At 43.0% G+C, this 15670-nt stretch overlaps 1 protein-coding gene across 3 annotated transcripts in view; it reads left to right on the top strand.

Annotated features, from left to right (window-relative positions):
• Positions 1-1104: 1104 nt before the first annotated feature.
• The window catches only part of mtcl2 (microtubule crosslinking factor 2), a 73037-nt gene continuing 58471 nt past the window's right edge, over positions 1105-15670 (top strand). Inside the window, exons 1-3 of one of the 3 annotated variants that reach the window (XM_079557537.1) lie at positions 1105-2371; positions 11568-11669; positions 12120-12242. In XM_079557537.1, the coding sequence (XP_079413663.1) occupies positions 1478-2371; positions 11568-11669; positions 12120-12242 (1119 nt within the window). In that variant the 5' untranslated portion in view covers positions 1105-1477. The remainder of the gene's footprint in view (positions 2372-11567; positions 11670-12119; positions 12243-15670) is intronic. The other 2 variants (XM_079557536.1, XM_079557535.1) reach the window with 2 other exon arrangements.

Raw genomic sequence — 15670 nt, 5'->3', positions numbered from 1 at the left:
TTCAACGGTTCCTCTTTTTGCAAACTGGGTCCTTACAACCCAGGAGTTACACTTGCCATTGGCTCAGAGCCGGTGCTGGCCCTTCTGGGGCCCTAAGCAAAAATCCACACGGGGGCCCAACAGTTCGCATCCCATGGTTATTCAACTAAGAGCTAATCCATTTACGGTCAAAAACAGTTTCACTGTGCAGTAGAGCAGGGCAGAAGTGGAACATAATGACCTCAATTCAGGCCCTGAAACTGGGATTTAGGACTACTACTAGTCTATTTCCCAATCTCTCACCTCCGGTCCTGACCCACAGTTTGGGAACCACTGATTTAAAACTAACTGAAACCTGCACTTGATAGTTATTTCTGTATGACCACTGAGAATTAGCCTGTGAGTAGCCCAATTCGTTTTAGACTGTGCATATTCAGAGAACCAGAGTTACTGTAAGCAACTGCGTACATGAGTGAAGAACCGTGTGGATAAAACTGCTCTTTGAGACAAATAGGCCCGTAACAACGCATTGATTAATCAGTGTAACAACACCGCAGTTTGACTGAGATGTGGGGCCCTTGCGGCTGCGGGGGCCCAAAGCAACTTGCATAGTTTGCCTATAGGAAAAACCGGCTCTGCATTGGCTTCTCCAGTTAGCGGATCAGTCATCAGTTCAAGGTAAACAAAGGGTTCATGCACACTCACCCCTGCATAACAATCATGCTACTTAACAAGGTGTACAAGCAGCTTTTAGTGGAGGAGGCGGGGCCAATGTCAAGTCCACACCTCTGTACTGGGTTGAAGACACTAGACTTGAAAACCTTTACAATGAAAATCTCCTGTATGACATGAGAGCTGGACAAGGAAATCAACATTACTTGTTCCAATCCCCCCACTCTTTAGCCAAATTCTATTACAATTTGAACGAACATCTGATGCTGTTTTCTTCATGTGTGTACCATATGGACCATGCATGTGATCCGACACAGCTCCACTATTACATCTGCAGCATGTCTTTGTTTTGCCATCTGCAGTTTTCAAAAAAGGAGTTGTTTCCTTCTCAATCGCAGGGGGCGCCAGAGAGCCGCAGAAACCTGTTCCTCTCCTCTCTCTCTCCTTCTCCAGGCTCAGCTCCAGAAATGATCCGTTATCAGGGCGGAGAGAGAGAGAGAGAGAGAGACTAGACCCGCTCTCTTCCTCCCCACAGAGCGCTCCGCAGACACCGGCCGCTTTACTCCTGCAGCTGCCTGCAAAACTGGACCAAAACACACGGGATCTGCCCTCAACAAAGCGCAATACTCGTGTTTTCCTTGCATTTGCATTCGGATTTTTTATTACCGTGGTATACGCTTTTTAATGCGCGCTTCCTGGTGCTAATTTGCAGCAACACATTGTGGAGCCTGTCGCCTCTTCCTCTTTTGTTGCGGTTGTTTATCTCCACAAAAAAGGGGGAGGATTTTTTTTTCAGCGCATGTTGTGCTCCGTTAAAAATGAATGAATGACCAAAACAAAGGAGGTTGATGTGCACAGCTCCCCCTCGCACCTCTCCTTCGCCTCGCCCAAGGAACGGAGGCTCCAGCAGCAGCGGGTGAAGATGGACAGCGGCGGCGGGACGGAGAGCTCGGACGGCGGCCAGGCGAAGAAGAAGGGGGTGAACCGCGCTCCCTCTCCGGCTCGCCCCAAGGATGTGCCCGGGTGGTCGTACACGAAGATACGGGGGGGGATCGGGACCCCAACACTGAGCGTCAAACCCGGGGGGATCCACTTGGGGAGCAGGGTGTCTCGGCGGAGTCCGGTGGGGAGCCTCGGCAGCGGGAAGGATGCAGCTGGGAAAGCCGCGGGAAAGCACTCACCCTCGGCTAAGTCCGCTGCGGGGAAGGCGGGTAAAAACACCCGGAGGAAGGTGTCCGACGCCAGCATCGGGTCCGATGACTTGTCCAAGGACTCTGGTTGTGCTCCAGAAAAACTCTCCCCGACCGACAGCAGCTCTGAACTGTCTGATTGCCCGTCGGATGAAAACAAACTATCCACGGACGCGTTCAGCAGCGACACCGAGTCCCGGAGCAGCCGCTGCGGGGCGGAGGGAGAGCACAAGCCGCTCAGGGATGCAGCTTTGGCGGATAGGAGCAGCCACCGCGCCGCTTCATCCGCCGGTGCCATGAAGAACATCCCCTCCTCCTCCTCGTTTGGAGACCGGCTCTCTCTGGGAGTGGACACCGGGGAAGGAAGCATCTCACCCGGCGAGGAGAAGTCCCTGACCTCGTTCGACAGCCGGGTCCCGGCCTCCACTTCTCTGGCTTTCTCTGACCTCACCGAGGAGCTCATGGACAGCGTGCACGAGGAGTACGCCCGGGAGATAGAGGAGCTTCGGTCTGAAAACGACTACCTCAAAGTGAGTATGGGCACAGCGACATGGTAGGATCTCCTTACAGAGAAGCGGGGAATAGGATAACTTATACTCAGAGTACTATAGTTGTGGTGCTGCCCCGTCCACTACATATCTTTATTTGATCTTTATTTAATCAGGAAAGTCAGACTGAAATTTCAGAGTCTCTTTCAATGGAGTTCTTGCCCAAGAGGGGACCCATTGTACATGTTTTGAGTGGTAGTGTGAAGCAGAGCACCCAGAGGAAACCTACAGATATAGAACATGCAAACATGGTCAGGGATTGACCTCTGAACCTTCTTGCTATGAGGTGAGGGTGTTTTTATTTGAAGTGAGGTCATGCAAAAGCCATGGCCAGTGGGGTTAAAGTTACCAGAGCAGCACATAGGATCAGTGTGTTGTGTGTTGCTCCCTAAAGAACCAGAAATCTTACACATTTGGGGCAATACTATTCTAGAAGGTAATAACATCTGTCCAAGAGTGCTTGCCCAAACATGCCAAATATTGTGGGGGCAGCCATCTGATGTGATAGATCATTTATCACCTGCCACATGTGGAAAAAATAGGTGGACATTTTTTTTTCCTGAAGAGTTTCCACAAAACCCCCGCACACATTCACCAAAGTTCAAGGGCTGGAGTTAAGTGTGTCATCCCTGTAGTCGACAGACATTACATAGCACTAGCCTACATTGACTGGTTGGTGCATTTCGGACCAAGGGCAATGCACTGATGGGCCCAAGGTTATTTTCAGTAATGCAGTGGATGAATCAATGACCATATAGTTGTGGATGGACTGAATCACATCAGCAGGATTTTAGATTTAGGTAACGCTATCATGGAACCATTTCATATTTGCTGTTTGGCTGCATTAAATGATACAAATTGAAGTGGAAATTTGTTTTGATTTTGGTATACATTGTGTTGACGTGCATACATTCAGCTATGTTGTCTAATATCTATCGATTCACAACTGTTTCGTTTGCATATTGCGTGTAGTGCTTACACTCTGTATAAACAATTAGCGCTCAAAACAGCTGGAATATCTCTTACTGCTTGTGTTTACTCTGCTGTGACCTACATGTGCTGCTGCCACAGAGTGAACTCACTTCCCTCTATTGTCTCTGTACAGTCGCTATGTCTCCGTAAAGGCTAATTAAAGCTACATTAACGACTGTGCTGTATGTGAACTGAACCATCTTGGAATTTTCCAACATTAACCAAAACACAATGCACATTAAAATAGAGAATCTAAGAAACTATTGTATGAAATTCTATTCATCTTTTTTGTTTACTTTTTTTCTATTTCTTTTTAACATATTTGTTTTGGGTTTGTTGGGCTTTTTTTCTAGAATTATATAAACATGACGTATCTGTTTACCCATATGAAGTAAGCAGATGTTAAGGCCAAGATGAGGCAAAATGGCAATCTATCTTTCTTTATTTGTAGCGCCATTTTGAAGCGGCAACACTGGCCAGTAAAGATGGCATCTCTGGTAAAACGCCCATATATGGTCATGTTTGGAGCAGTTGAGGGGGAAAACAAAGAAATCTAAACTTTCTATAATTACTCCAAAACTACTTTAAGAAATGCTGAATTATGAATATAGTTGTGGTTCAAAATCCCATAAATACATAAATAACGGAGAATGCTAACATAGTGCTTCATGTTAGCATCATGCTACATGCTAACGTGAGCTATGACTGCCGTTTTTTTCCGCTTCTACTGAACAATTTGCTGTGATAAAACATTCATATGGACCTGATTTAGTCGTGACTTTATTTTATGTGTTATAAATAAGTTTGTATTGCGGCTAAAATGGTGATTCCCAAAACATACTTCCTTCCCCCTCGGCGAGGCCACGCCCCCTTGTATGACGGGGCGATGTCGTCTGTGTTTATTTGCAACTGTCCTACCATTGTGTCCCGCCCCACAGCTTCACAACCACAATTAGCAATGATGTCTTGCCCGCTTTATTATACGATCATGTTCTTCTCTCTCTTGGCCATGGCTGTCTGAGTACATCGATTGCAGTCTCTCACAGTAGCAGTTGTTCAGTTGAGTAAATGTTGCCTGTATTTGGCAGACTACCTCCTCGCCGTGTCTACACAGATTTGGGCAGCTGCCAAAGTAACTCTCTACGAGGCGAGGATGATGTTTTGAATACTCCGTGGCACTCGGAATGTTTTGAGAGTGGGCCTGTGCAAATGGAGTCAGGGTTAGTGGATGCTTGGCTGCAGTAGTTTCACAGCCGATGACTGACCCGGTGCTTGTTTGCAACACGTGATTTTGGGTCTTTCAAAAAGCATGACTAAAGACTGGAGCTTGGTGACTAACAATACTCTTCCGATTCAGTCCTGTTGTATGGGCAGTTCTTTGTTTGACGGGACAGTAAACAGCATGAAATGGGCTGAAGAGCGGAGCAAAGTGTTAGTGCCACGACTCAAACTTACGCAGACAAATGAGTAGGTGCAATGAAAGTTTATGGATAAACATTGACTGGCTGGACTATGATTGAGGGCCAGTGACAACGGGTGACACACAAGCCAGTAAACAGTCATCCCGGTTTAATTTAGCATCTCTATCCACTGAAACTATATTTGGAAAATGCCCTGTACTTGCCCTGCACTTAAGGCCCATGCCACTCCAGGCACATTATCACACCTTTTTTCTGCTAATGTACCTATGTGCTGTGGTCAGTCATCACAGTCTGTGCCGCCTCCGCAGTGACTGATTGGCAGAGGGGTCGATACCGTTAGCTCTAGCTCACAGCGACCAGACAAGACCGTGGCTGTCAGGGATTGATCCAGGGTGATGTATCTGCAGCAGACTATTCTACACGGAAGAACATGGTGTTTTTGTGGGGTAGTTAGGCTGTAATGTAACGGGAGTTTGACAAGCAAATTGCAACAGAATCTGTATCGAAGTGTTTATAAAGTATTTCCGTCGGTCAAGCAAGAGAGCGCTAGCTTGTTCCATCTCCGGATACATGGAGAGGTTTGAAACAGTAGCATCAGAGGGAGTAGGGCAAAATAATGCCATGCCACATGATGAAAGAATGGCGAAATACATAACACAATGTATTTCCGATTAGCAAACTCAAGCTAAATACAGTTCTTTTATCAATTAGTCCAACTCAAAAATCGTGTGTTATATCAATATTCTGTACTGTTTGGATACTCTTCAGAGCAGGCAACCTAACTAGCCAAAATCCTTTATAATCAAGGTGGCATCCAGAGGTCACAGGGTCACTTCCAGATTGTTATTTTATTATGATATTGCCCCTAGCCCATAGCCAGGCTGTTACAGGGATTTGCATGAAAGGTTAGACTGACAGATAGCCCAGGGATTACTGTAAGTACATTGTTAATGAAAAAAAAGAGTCAGTCAACCTAATTATCCAGTTAAATCAGTTTTTGCCTGAGCAACAAATGTATTCCACCCTGAATCCTGTACGGTGCCAGATGTAGGGCAGTGTGTAACAGAGAAATCGGATTGGACGGCCCCAAAGCCTCATGGGAAATCAGCAGCTGCAGCAACACCTGGATGAGGATCAGAAATTCAAAACAAAAACATGATGTGCAGATTCCCCTATCATTATGTACCTGTCTGTCTACATACTGCGAAACACCACTGCTTTGCACAAATGATGGCTTACACTTGTAACACAACGCTGTAACTAAAGACCCTGTATTTGTGCTGAGGACACAGTTCTGCAGTACTGACTGTTTTCAGGGGATGCTCTGGATACACAGAGGGTCTTGTTGGCCCTAATGTATTGGAATGTCATGTGACTGTAATTGATGCTGATGAGGGACCTATTGCAGCTAATGTAATTTGTCCATTTCACCTCCAGGATTTGGACTCAAGACACTTTCTTGGAGATTTTACTTGCAACTGTTTTTGACTATACTCTTAGCTTTGCATGTTGAAGCAGAAGATTTATATTAAAGTGCAAATAGTTATTGTAATCCAGCAGGTTTAACATGAAGCAAACGATTAAGCATGTTGGCTAATACACACATATTATACTCAAAAAGTTAGATTCCATTCCAGAGATATTCAATCAGTACATATAAAGACACACAATACCCAATATGATATGATATGAAAACATACAACATGTTTTGGTTGGTATGGAGGTAATTTATGAATTGGGGTATCTCATTCAGTATATCCAAACAAAATACATTGCAGTGCCCTGGAAGAGCAAGTAAGGACAAGAGCAGAGTATTCAATTTTCAATTTTTGTTTAGGTCGACCAAATGCAAGAAGACAGCAATACTTCTGGAAGCTGCAGTAATTGGCTGTATGATTTAGATTCCTGCCTGGTTATCGTCACTTCTTAGTGCGCAGTGAGCCTCATATTACAGCATGATGCATTACTTCCTGTCATCGCATTTTGTTTGACCGCTGCGGGTCGTCCTCGTGCCCCTGTGTTACATGAGAAGCCATCTCTTCTCCAGTATCTTCAGCACAGGAGGCTAATGCTAAGGCAGATGTGCTGTGTAATTATTTGGCTGCTTCAGAGCTGCGAGCGGATTGGCTGTGGGTGACTGTAATCATAAAAGCTGCGCCGTGATTGGTCGAGGGAGTCTCCTGATTTGCTGCTGTTGCTGTAGTTAGCCCGGGATGAAACAGGTCAGTGGATCAGTATTATTATATAGCACCAGTCCCCTGTTCACTGTCCTCAAGTCCTCCTCACTCTGGGCCATGGTGTTAGAGTCACCATTCTTTCTCAGCCAATCACGGCCTGTCCTTGTATGGGCTGATGGGTAATATACAGGGACCAGATGAAGCTGTACAGTATACCCATTAAGGCCAGTGACGTGAGTAACACAGATTATCATCATTATTGCTCTTGAGGAGGGCAGAGGGAGAACATTTGGTGCTTAAAGTTGTTGTGCTAGCGGCAGGTACTGTAAAATGTGTGAGTGCTTCAACTTATTTGGCACAATTTTCTATTGAAAAGATGCTGCGACACACCACTATGTAAAAAATTATCAAAAGACAGGGAGTTGAGTTGAGTGTGGATCATTTTTGTGGCGTGTTGACTCTTTGATTTGATGATTGTTTTTGGTCATGTTTCTTGTTCTAACGACGATTATTGCTATTGCGATTAGATTTTGTTGGATAGAAGCAATATTTATTCCACAGTGAGATACATGTTCTGATACAGGTTTCCATTTGCAAACCACAATCCTTTTCGGAGATGATTCAAGGTGTCACACTCGAAAACAAAAAGGATACACTGCAAGTCTAACATTGTATATGCTCCATTTCTGCAGCACATGTAAAACAGTATTGAAAACAAACTCTATGCCAAAAAAGCACTCCCCAAATTTCAGATGACATTGAAACAGAATTTCAGCTAAAGTTGTGTAATTTAAGAATATCATTTGAGCCTATCTTCACCCCATGTCTCCAGGCTGTATCTTATTTCTCATTCTGTTCACATTGCGGTCCCCAGAGCCCATTGTGTTTGATCAGCAGCAGCTCCAACTGACCCACATTCACAGCAATACTAAACCACTGCACCACTTTCACTACTACTGCAAGTACTAATGCATCCACTACTGCATCACGGACCAGGACATTTGGAACAGGAATATAATAATGATATAACTACTACAACAATGTTACATAAATATCTATAACCACTTAGTACAACTTAAAACACTTCCAAAGTTTCTACTTACCTCTACTACCACTATGCATGCTACTATGTCCACTACAAACACTCCCGCTGTTAACTACTACACCCACTACTACAGTGTAACGCCAGTCACACTCCTCCTCCACTTGTTACATACTCCGTCCTGTCAGATCTGTAGGATACACAGCACACTCCATGCATATTAAACAGACCAGCCGCTTTCTAGTCATGGGAAAAATATTCAAGGCTTGCGGACCAGTTACATAAGCAAACAAAATAGAAACTGTAATTGTGGTCTCTCCCATTCATTCTATTTGCAAACAAGAAATATACAAATGTTTGATGGGGAAGGAAAAACATTATTCATCATGTCCCACAATTTCACATAATTAAAATCACTGGCTCTTGCAACCCATCCCGCCTCTGGGTCCTCATCCACTGATTAGGACTAAGAGCATATAGTTTTGTAATATGTGATATTTTTTGTCTCATCTTACTGTAACGCTTATATTGCAATACTTTCATGGCATACTGCATATTAATGAGGCTGGTGTGCTCTGCTGCTTTCACAGTCAATGATGGACCATCGGACACGGGAGGGCAGCACCGTTGGCCTTCATAAGTTTTTCACCCAAATTACGTCATATTATGTTACATTTTGTTATGTTTTGCAACTCGGCTTGTGCTCCCTCTTGAATTTATTTGGTGTAAAGTATTGAATCGTAAAAAGGTGCAACACGAAGTGCAACAGCTCTGATATAGTATCGTGCGTGTCATCCCAGCCCTTTTGGAAGCATGAGTTTCATCGTTTGCTAGATTATTTCTGATTATCTTGGCAAATGGACTCAGAAAATACTTAGCAACCCAATATTTAGTCAACAGAGGTGTGGCGTGTTTTTTTGTGTTGGAATCAGAGGATGATGTAATGGGGCTTCACTGCAGTGTGTGCCCAAGACAGATGCCCACAGGAGAGTCGAAAGATCAATCCCTGCGGTGATGCAATGTTTATTCTGTTACATCTTTGGGCGAGACATTTTACTTCCATTGCCTTTTTTCCTTTTCAGGTGCATCGCGTGGCACCCTGTGGGGGACAAATGAAATGAAACCAAAAATCTCAGCATGATGTCATCTATTTTGTCATGTGGAGGATTTATTAATGTTACATATTTTAGTGAGTAGAGAAGAGTGGGAGAGGCTGAACCACATTAAGACGAGGGTTTTGACAAAATCAGGTCACACAATGGAGTTCATGCGTAATGTGTTATTTATTCAGAGGTATTTAAATCTCAAGCAAATTCAATTACAGTACAATTTGCGCATAAATAGAAATATATATATATGAGCATAGTATCAGTCTATGTTAATTGTGCAACTAATCTGTGAAATGAAACAATGTGTTTAATGAAAGTTGCCATTGTGGCTGCCAGTCATGTGATGCTGATCTTAGCTCATCAACCCACATGTTTGATATAGCGTAGTCCGGTTGTGTCCCCACTGCGTCCCCATACGTCCCACTGCGAGCACCGTCCCCAAATTATACAACCGATTGACCTCTGTCTATTGTGTTACCTGCATTAAGAGACTCAAGAGTCACTTGGACACAGGCTTGCACCAGGGATAACAATAAAAAATAGAGATACGGAAACGGAAAAGCGCTCTGCTGTCAGTGAAAAAAGTGAAGGTCAAGGTTTTCTTTTATTATTATTTTATGTAAACTAAAGGAAAAACATTAAAGGCACACTGCGTAGCATTTTGGACTACTGTTGCCATCAGTACAAAACATTTTTTTATGACCAGCTCGACACAGAAAATGCTATTTCTGCAGTGGGTAATCAAAGAATGGATATGGATGAGGACCATACCTGTTTAAATCTCAAATTCTACTGTCTTTTGTCTCATCTCCATGGAAACGAGTTGGAGACGTACCCACTCCCGGTAAAGTTACTGTCATGTCTTAGGAGAGCTGAGGCCCCTCACAGCAAAATTACATGTTTTTTTGAGATATTTTTCAATGCTGAAAATATCTGTCATAAAATAAAAGCTTGTATTTCAATTTAATTTTTTGGGTACAATTCTACGTGGTGTGGCTTTAAACAAGAATCACTGGACATTTGTAAGCTTAATAGCCATAGTTAAATAAATGACACAGGCTATAGTTATTATTATCAACCACTGCTAGTTGATGCTAGCATTAGCATCCTGCTGCCAGCTTTTTGCGCGGCAATCAAAAATATGTCCATACAGGGTTCAACTTCTCACCAGGAATATTTCACAGCGTAGGGGCAGGCTGAAGGGAAATTTAGACCCCTCTTAAACACTATTTCCTGCATTTTGAGGGACACATTTTCTGAAGATGTATTTTTTTAACATTTAAATCAGTTATTATTATGACGGTATTGATTTAAAAAGGAAAACACAACAGAAAACTAAAAGAAAAACATTGAGTAGGGGGTGAAATCGCAGCGTGGGAGAAGAGGTTCCCAGCGTGGGGGGGCCCTACACTTAATTACGCTGGCGAGAACACTGCCATAGTCATTGAGATTTCAATGTTGTGTGTTTATAAAGGTGAGAGCCAAAACCAGTATTGGTTCAGTATCGGAAATTTGGAATCAATACCCGGTCCCTTATTTTTTTCTAGGAACGGCTTTGATATCCGGTGTATCGCTAATGAAAACCAAGAATAAAATGTTTAATCCATCACCCAAATATGTTCGTAAGCCATGTATGAAGCCTTCCATTATCGAGTACCCGCAGTGTTAAACAATGTACAGTATAACCAGTACTTTATTGTAAGGCCGTAATGTTAAATATATCGACCCTCGTATGGTTGACCACACATTTGATTTGAATGCTGATGCTGCTAATTCTGCTAATGGACTTTAAAAGCATTATGCTCCTCGACAGGGCAGTGACAGATGAGAAACGTTCGCGTCCCTGGTTTAACAACCAATTTTGATGAAGTGAAGAAAAATTAATGACACAGCCACCTCCATATAATTCTAATGACCAGCACTTCTTTATAATGACAGTTAATCAGTTCTGCTGCAGCGACAGCGGCTCCCAAGGGTCAAAACAGGAGCATGATGTCAAGGAATTTCAGGACAACACTGACTCAAAAGCTCCTCTTGAAAATAGCAAGCTGTAATTGAGGAGATATTTACAAAGGCATGCGGCGACATTTTGCCAAAACATTAATTATTCATCGTCACGAATCCTGTCACGATGAAGGCAACCAAACATGCCCTTGCACAGAATGTAATTTATTTTGCTGAAGTGTCCACAAACACGGCCCTTAACTTTCCAATTTATGGTATAATTCCAGAATGCTTAAAGCAATTATAGGATTTTTCGCATAGTCACTACTGTTTTATTTTTTTATATTTGGCTGGATGCTCTTTCTCTTGATGTTTCTGCTGATGCTTCAGTTCTCAGGCTACAGATCATTGTATTCAAATTGTACTTTTTGAGATGACAGTATGTACAAGATTCCACAAATAATATTGTTATTGTATTGTAAGAGATTAAAAAAATATATCTTGTTATTTCAGGATGAGATGGAGGAGCTGAGGTCGGAGATGCTGGAGATGCGGGACATGTACATGGAGGACGACGTCTACCAGCTCCAGGACCTGAGGCAGCAACTGGAACAGGTATTTTATAACTCACTGTCAACCAAAGAATCACACTAAAAATCTAGCATACAATTATTAAAGCAGTACTAAGTAACTTCTTTACCTTAATAAATCCCTCTTGGGGTAATACACGTGTCAATGGGATGACTGGAGGGTCTTTCATCTCCTCCTGGTGTCTCTGGCCAGAAAACCACATTGCAACTTTCCTGCCTCGGGGTCGGAGTCACCAATACACACTAGTGGAATCACAAAGAAGAAGCTAAAGCTAACTGCGGGCTAGCACGACTTAAACAGTATGTCCAGCCAAGTTTGAGTGAAAAAAAAATCTCCATTGTGTAATTGGATGTACAATATCCCTCTGTCCCTTTGTCTTTTCTGTCAGCGTAGTATTTACGCTCATGGACAATTTATGGCCTCTAGGGGCATGAGTTACTTAGTACTGCTTTAAAGCGCCCTTCTTTTTCTTAGGCAAACAAGACATGCCGGATACTGCAGTACCGCCTCCGAAAGGCAGAGCGGCGATCTCTACGGGTGGCTCAAACCGGACAGGTCGACGGCGAACTGATCCGAACTCTGGAGCAGGACCTCAAGGTACGTCTGGTTTCATCTTGTTTTGCCTATAGTTTGTACATATAGCGGTCTGTTTGAAACTTTGTATAGGCTTAAAGCCTTTTCCACATCTTCCTTTCTTTTGAAATTGCCCTCAAGCCGCAGTGCTGATGTCTTCCCCGGTCGTTTTGCATACTGTATTTGCTTTTCATGGCATCTGCTGTTTCTGTCGCTGTGTCACGGGGCTGAGCCGAGGTCAGACTTGATCTAATTTGTTTAAATGAATTTGCCTGTTTCAAGTCAGTCACGCTCCTCGCTGTCCAACCGCCTCAGTCCTCCAACACTCTGACAAACATAAAGAAGTTAGTGTTTCTTTCACTAAATAAGTTCATATTATGCCACTAACGTGAGAGATAGAATGCCTTTCGAAATGAAGGCGAAACTGTCCCCCAGGCGTCACACTGGTTTCATTGTATTTTGATTTTCCTCCCCTTTAGCAGAAGTCGTTTTTACAAATTCAAGCCCTTTCCCGCCCCAAACCTTCCTGATTGGTTCACTTAAATTTAAACTGACTTTTTTTTTGTTTTGCCCCTCACTTCAAACCAAACACAGGAAGTCCTCTGTCCCCTCCTCTCTTCTGCTCTTGTCCATGTCTCTTACACATCCCCACTCCCAACAGCTGCGGCAGTCAGTTCCAGGGCTACGTCACTGTCTTCTCTCGCCCCATAAAGAGCTCTTTGTGTCGGGGTGAAAATGTAGGAAGAACGCGGCACATTTGGCACGGGCTTTTCCAGCGTCCCTCTGTGTCCCCTCTGTGTGCACGGCTGTTTGGACTTTCAAAGGAGTTTCAGTGATAGATTGGACCAAGATAGCAATGTCTGAATGGGTTTGTTTTAACAGAGGTGAATTGATCGGTCAAGGGAACATAGTCATATTGTGTTAAATGAGAGTGAACTGTCAGACTATGGATTGCAAAAATGTCAACCTTAAGCAAGCAGTTTTTCATAATGATTGATAAAGACTGAAATTGACTAAATTTACCAAAATGTCTGCAAAAAGTTGTATATAAATTAGAAAGTTTTTCTGCTGTGTGATTGTTGAGACTCTAAGTTGTCCAGAAACTACTTTTAAATATCGTTGACTGGATTGGTAGAGTTGGGAATGTTAGAATGTAAGAACAGTAAATACACAAGTGTAACATTATGACTTCAAGGGCGAGGACAAGCGTCTGAAGATGGAAGCAAAATATCTTCATCTAAAATCAACCTAATCCAGCCGGCAATATTTGAACATCTGCTGTCTGTAGAAAAAGAAAAAAAAAGGTTTAATACTCCTTTTAGTTTTAGTTTAGGTTTAATACTTCCGTGGAAATTAAAATGTTCTCGTATGGGATGAAATTTGACACCATTAAGTTCTTTACAGAATCAAGTCAGAAAGGGGGGGGGGGCAGACTATGATCACACTACGCTGGAAAGCTACGACTGACCATACAGCATATACTCTGTTCTTGAAAATCTTAATCATACACTGGCTAGCCAAAAGAAAAATTGCCACAAAAAAAACAAAAAACACTGATGATGGGAGAGTGTGACCACTGCATAGCCTCCTCCAGCACAGTGCAAAGATTCTCCATGGGGTTAAAAGATCTGGCTCTGTGGTGGCCCATGCTCCCTGAACCATTCTTTCACAATGAACCTAACACTTGCATCCAGTCAGAACACGTGGTTAATGATCCTCATGGCTGCAACAATGACCAACAGAAGATGAAAGAGCTTGACGAATAGCACAGATTACAGACGTACGTTTAAGGTTGCGTTTTGTCTGTAGCGGTATCTGCAACTCACTGTAGACTTGCCCTCTTACTCCAGACCTCTGCCCCCGTCTCTCCCACTGGTGTTCCGTTACTCCATGGACCATGTGTATATCCCATCATGCCGGTGTGTGATGTCTCTATATCAGTCTCTGCTCAGTGTGACTCAGCTCAGAGCACTTCCTCCAACAGGAAACATGAGGCAACACTTTTCAATGTGCATAAATTCCACACACTTTAGGCAGTGGGCAAATGTGAGCTGGACATCTGGAAGATCTGATGAGTTAAAGGGTTCTTGTCATGCTATCCTAAACCGTGTTGGATCATCGGCAAAAACATTTCTTTATTGGTGTTGTTTTTTTTGTCTCCCCCTAATAATACTTTTTGAATCTCCTTTCAGCTTTCAGTTAGTCTGTGTAATTCTGTAACGAAGTGAGCTGAGTGGCATAGACAGACCGTCACATGAACATTTGTGGCTTAACTTGTCGAGCCTCATCACATGCTGTTTATAGACTCCATTTGGAAACTCCAGTGTCCAGGCCTCGCATGTGACTGTCTGTTTACACGCAGAGGGCAGAGGTCACTGGGGCAAGGACATCACTTCCTGCCCCACTCACACCATTCCCTTGTTCCCATGGAAATGGAAACATCTGGAGATATCTGGATGGATAGAGGCAGGAAGTGGCTGTGAAGAATTCTCACAAGCTGAACTCGACAATGATAGATGACACAATAGAGTCTGGTTAGGTCTTAAAGGGCCAGCGGCACAATTGCAAGCATTCCGTTAACTGAAGGTGAAAGCTTGTTTAGCTGTTTTAGCTGTTTTATGATATATGTTATTCCCACTATTGCCTGTAGGGGGAGCTCCAAGCCAATTCAAAATCCTTACCAGCACAGAGTTTAGAGTTCAGGCTTGACTGTCTTTTCTTTACATAGACATTTGAATAACAATGCTGAGGTAGGGAAACTGATGTTTTAAAGCCTGCTGATTTGCTGAGGCATTAAAAAACAAATTCAAGAAACAACAACATGATGGACTTGCAATATATAATTTGGCAACATGCATTTGTTATTCTGTCCTTAGACTCCTCAATTCTGTCTAAAATCTCATTTTAATTACATTTTAAAGTTTCCCCACAGTGCACAGGAGTATTTGGAACAAGCCTCCAGAATATATCAAATCACTCTTAACACCTTCACATTGAGCAGGTTCTTGAAAAGCAGTGGCAGAAGGAGAGAGTGAAGCTTGTTGCCAAATAAGGAGCTGCTCAGACGTCTGAGGCTGAGGTGGTTTTATGGACAGAGTGAAATATGTTCTGCTGCTGCATATGGAGTAGTCTCAGCACCAGCTCGGCATAAGATAATAAACTAGAGTGATGCAGAGACAGATCTCTCGTAAAAGCTAATTATGGCAGTGTCTTTGTTTAGACGGCCTCATTATAGACAAAATATTAAAAATATTTTTTTAGGTTCAGAGACTGGTGTGTTAAGTGCTTTAAGCCGAACTATGAAAAAGTGAGTAGGTCAAATTTAAACTGTTGTGGTCCATTACTCAGTCATAGTTTCTGACATCCAGGTTTCATCAAAGGTATGACTTTATAAACCAGGTAGTAAAGTGAAGCTTAACTGTCACAGTAAAGTCAACAACAACTGGCCTGTT

The sequence above is a fragment of the Gobius niger genome (assembly GCF_951799975.1).
Source record: "Gobius niger genome assembly, chromosome: 6".
NCBI classification, from domain to species: Eukaryota; Metazoa; Chordata; class Actinopteri; order Gobiiformes; family Gobiidae; genus Gobius; species Gobius niger.
This window is presented reverse-complemented; position numbering and strand designations above follow the sequence as displayed.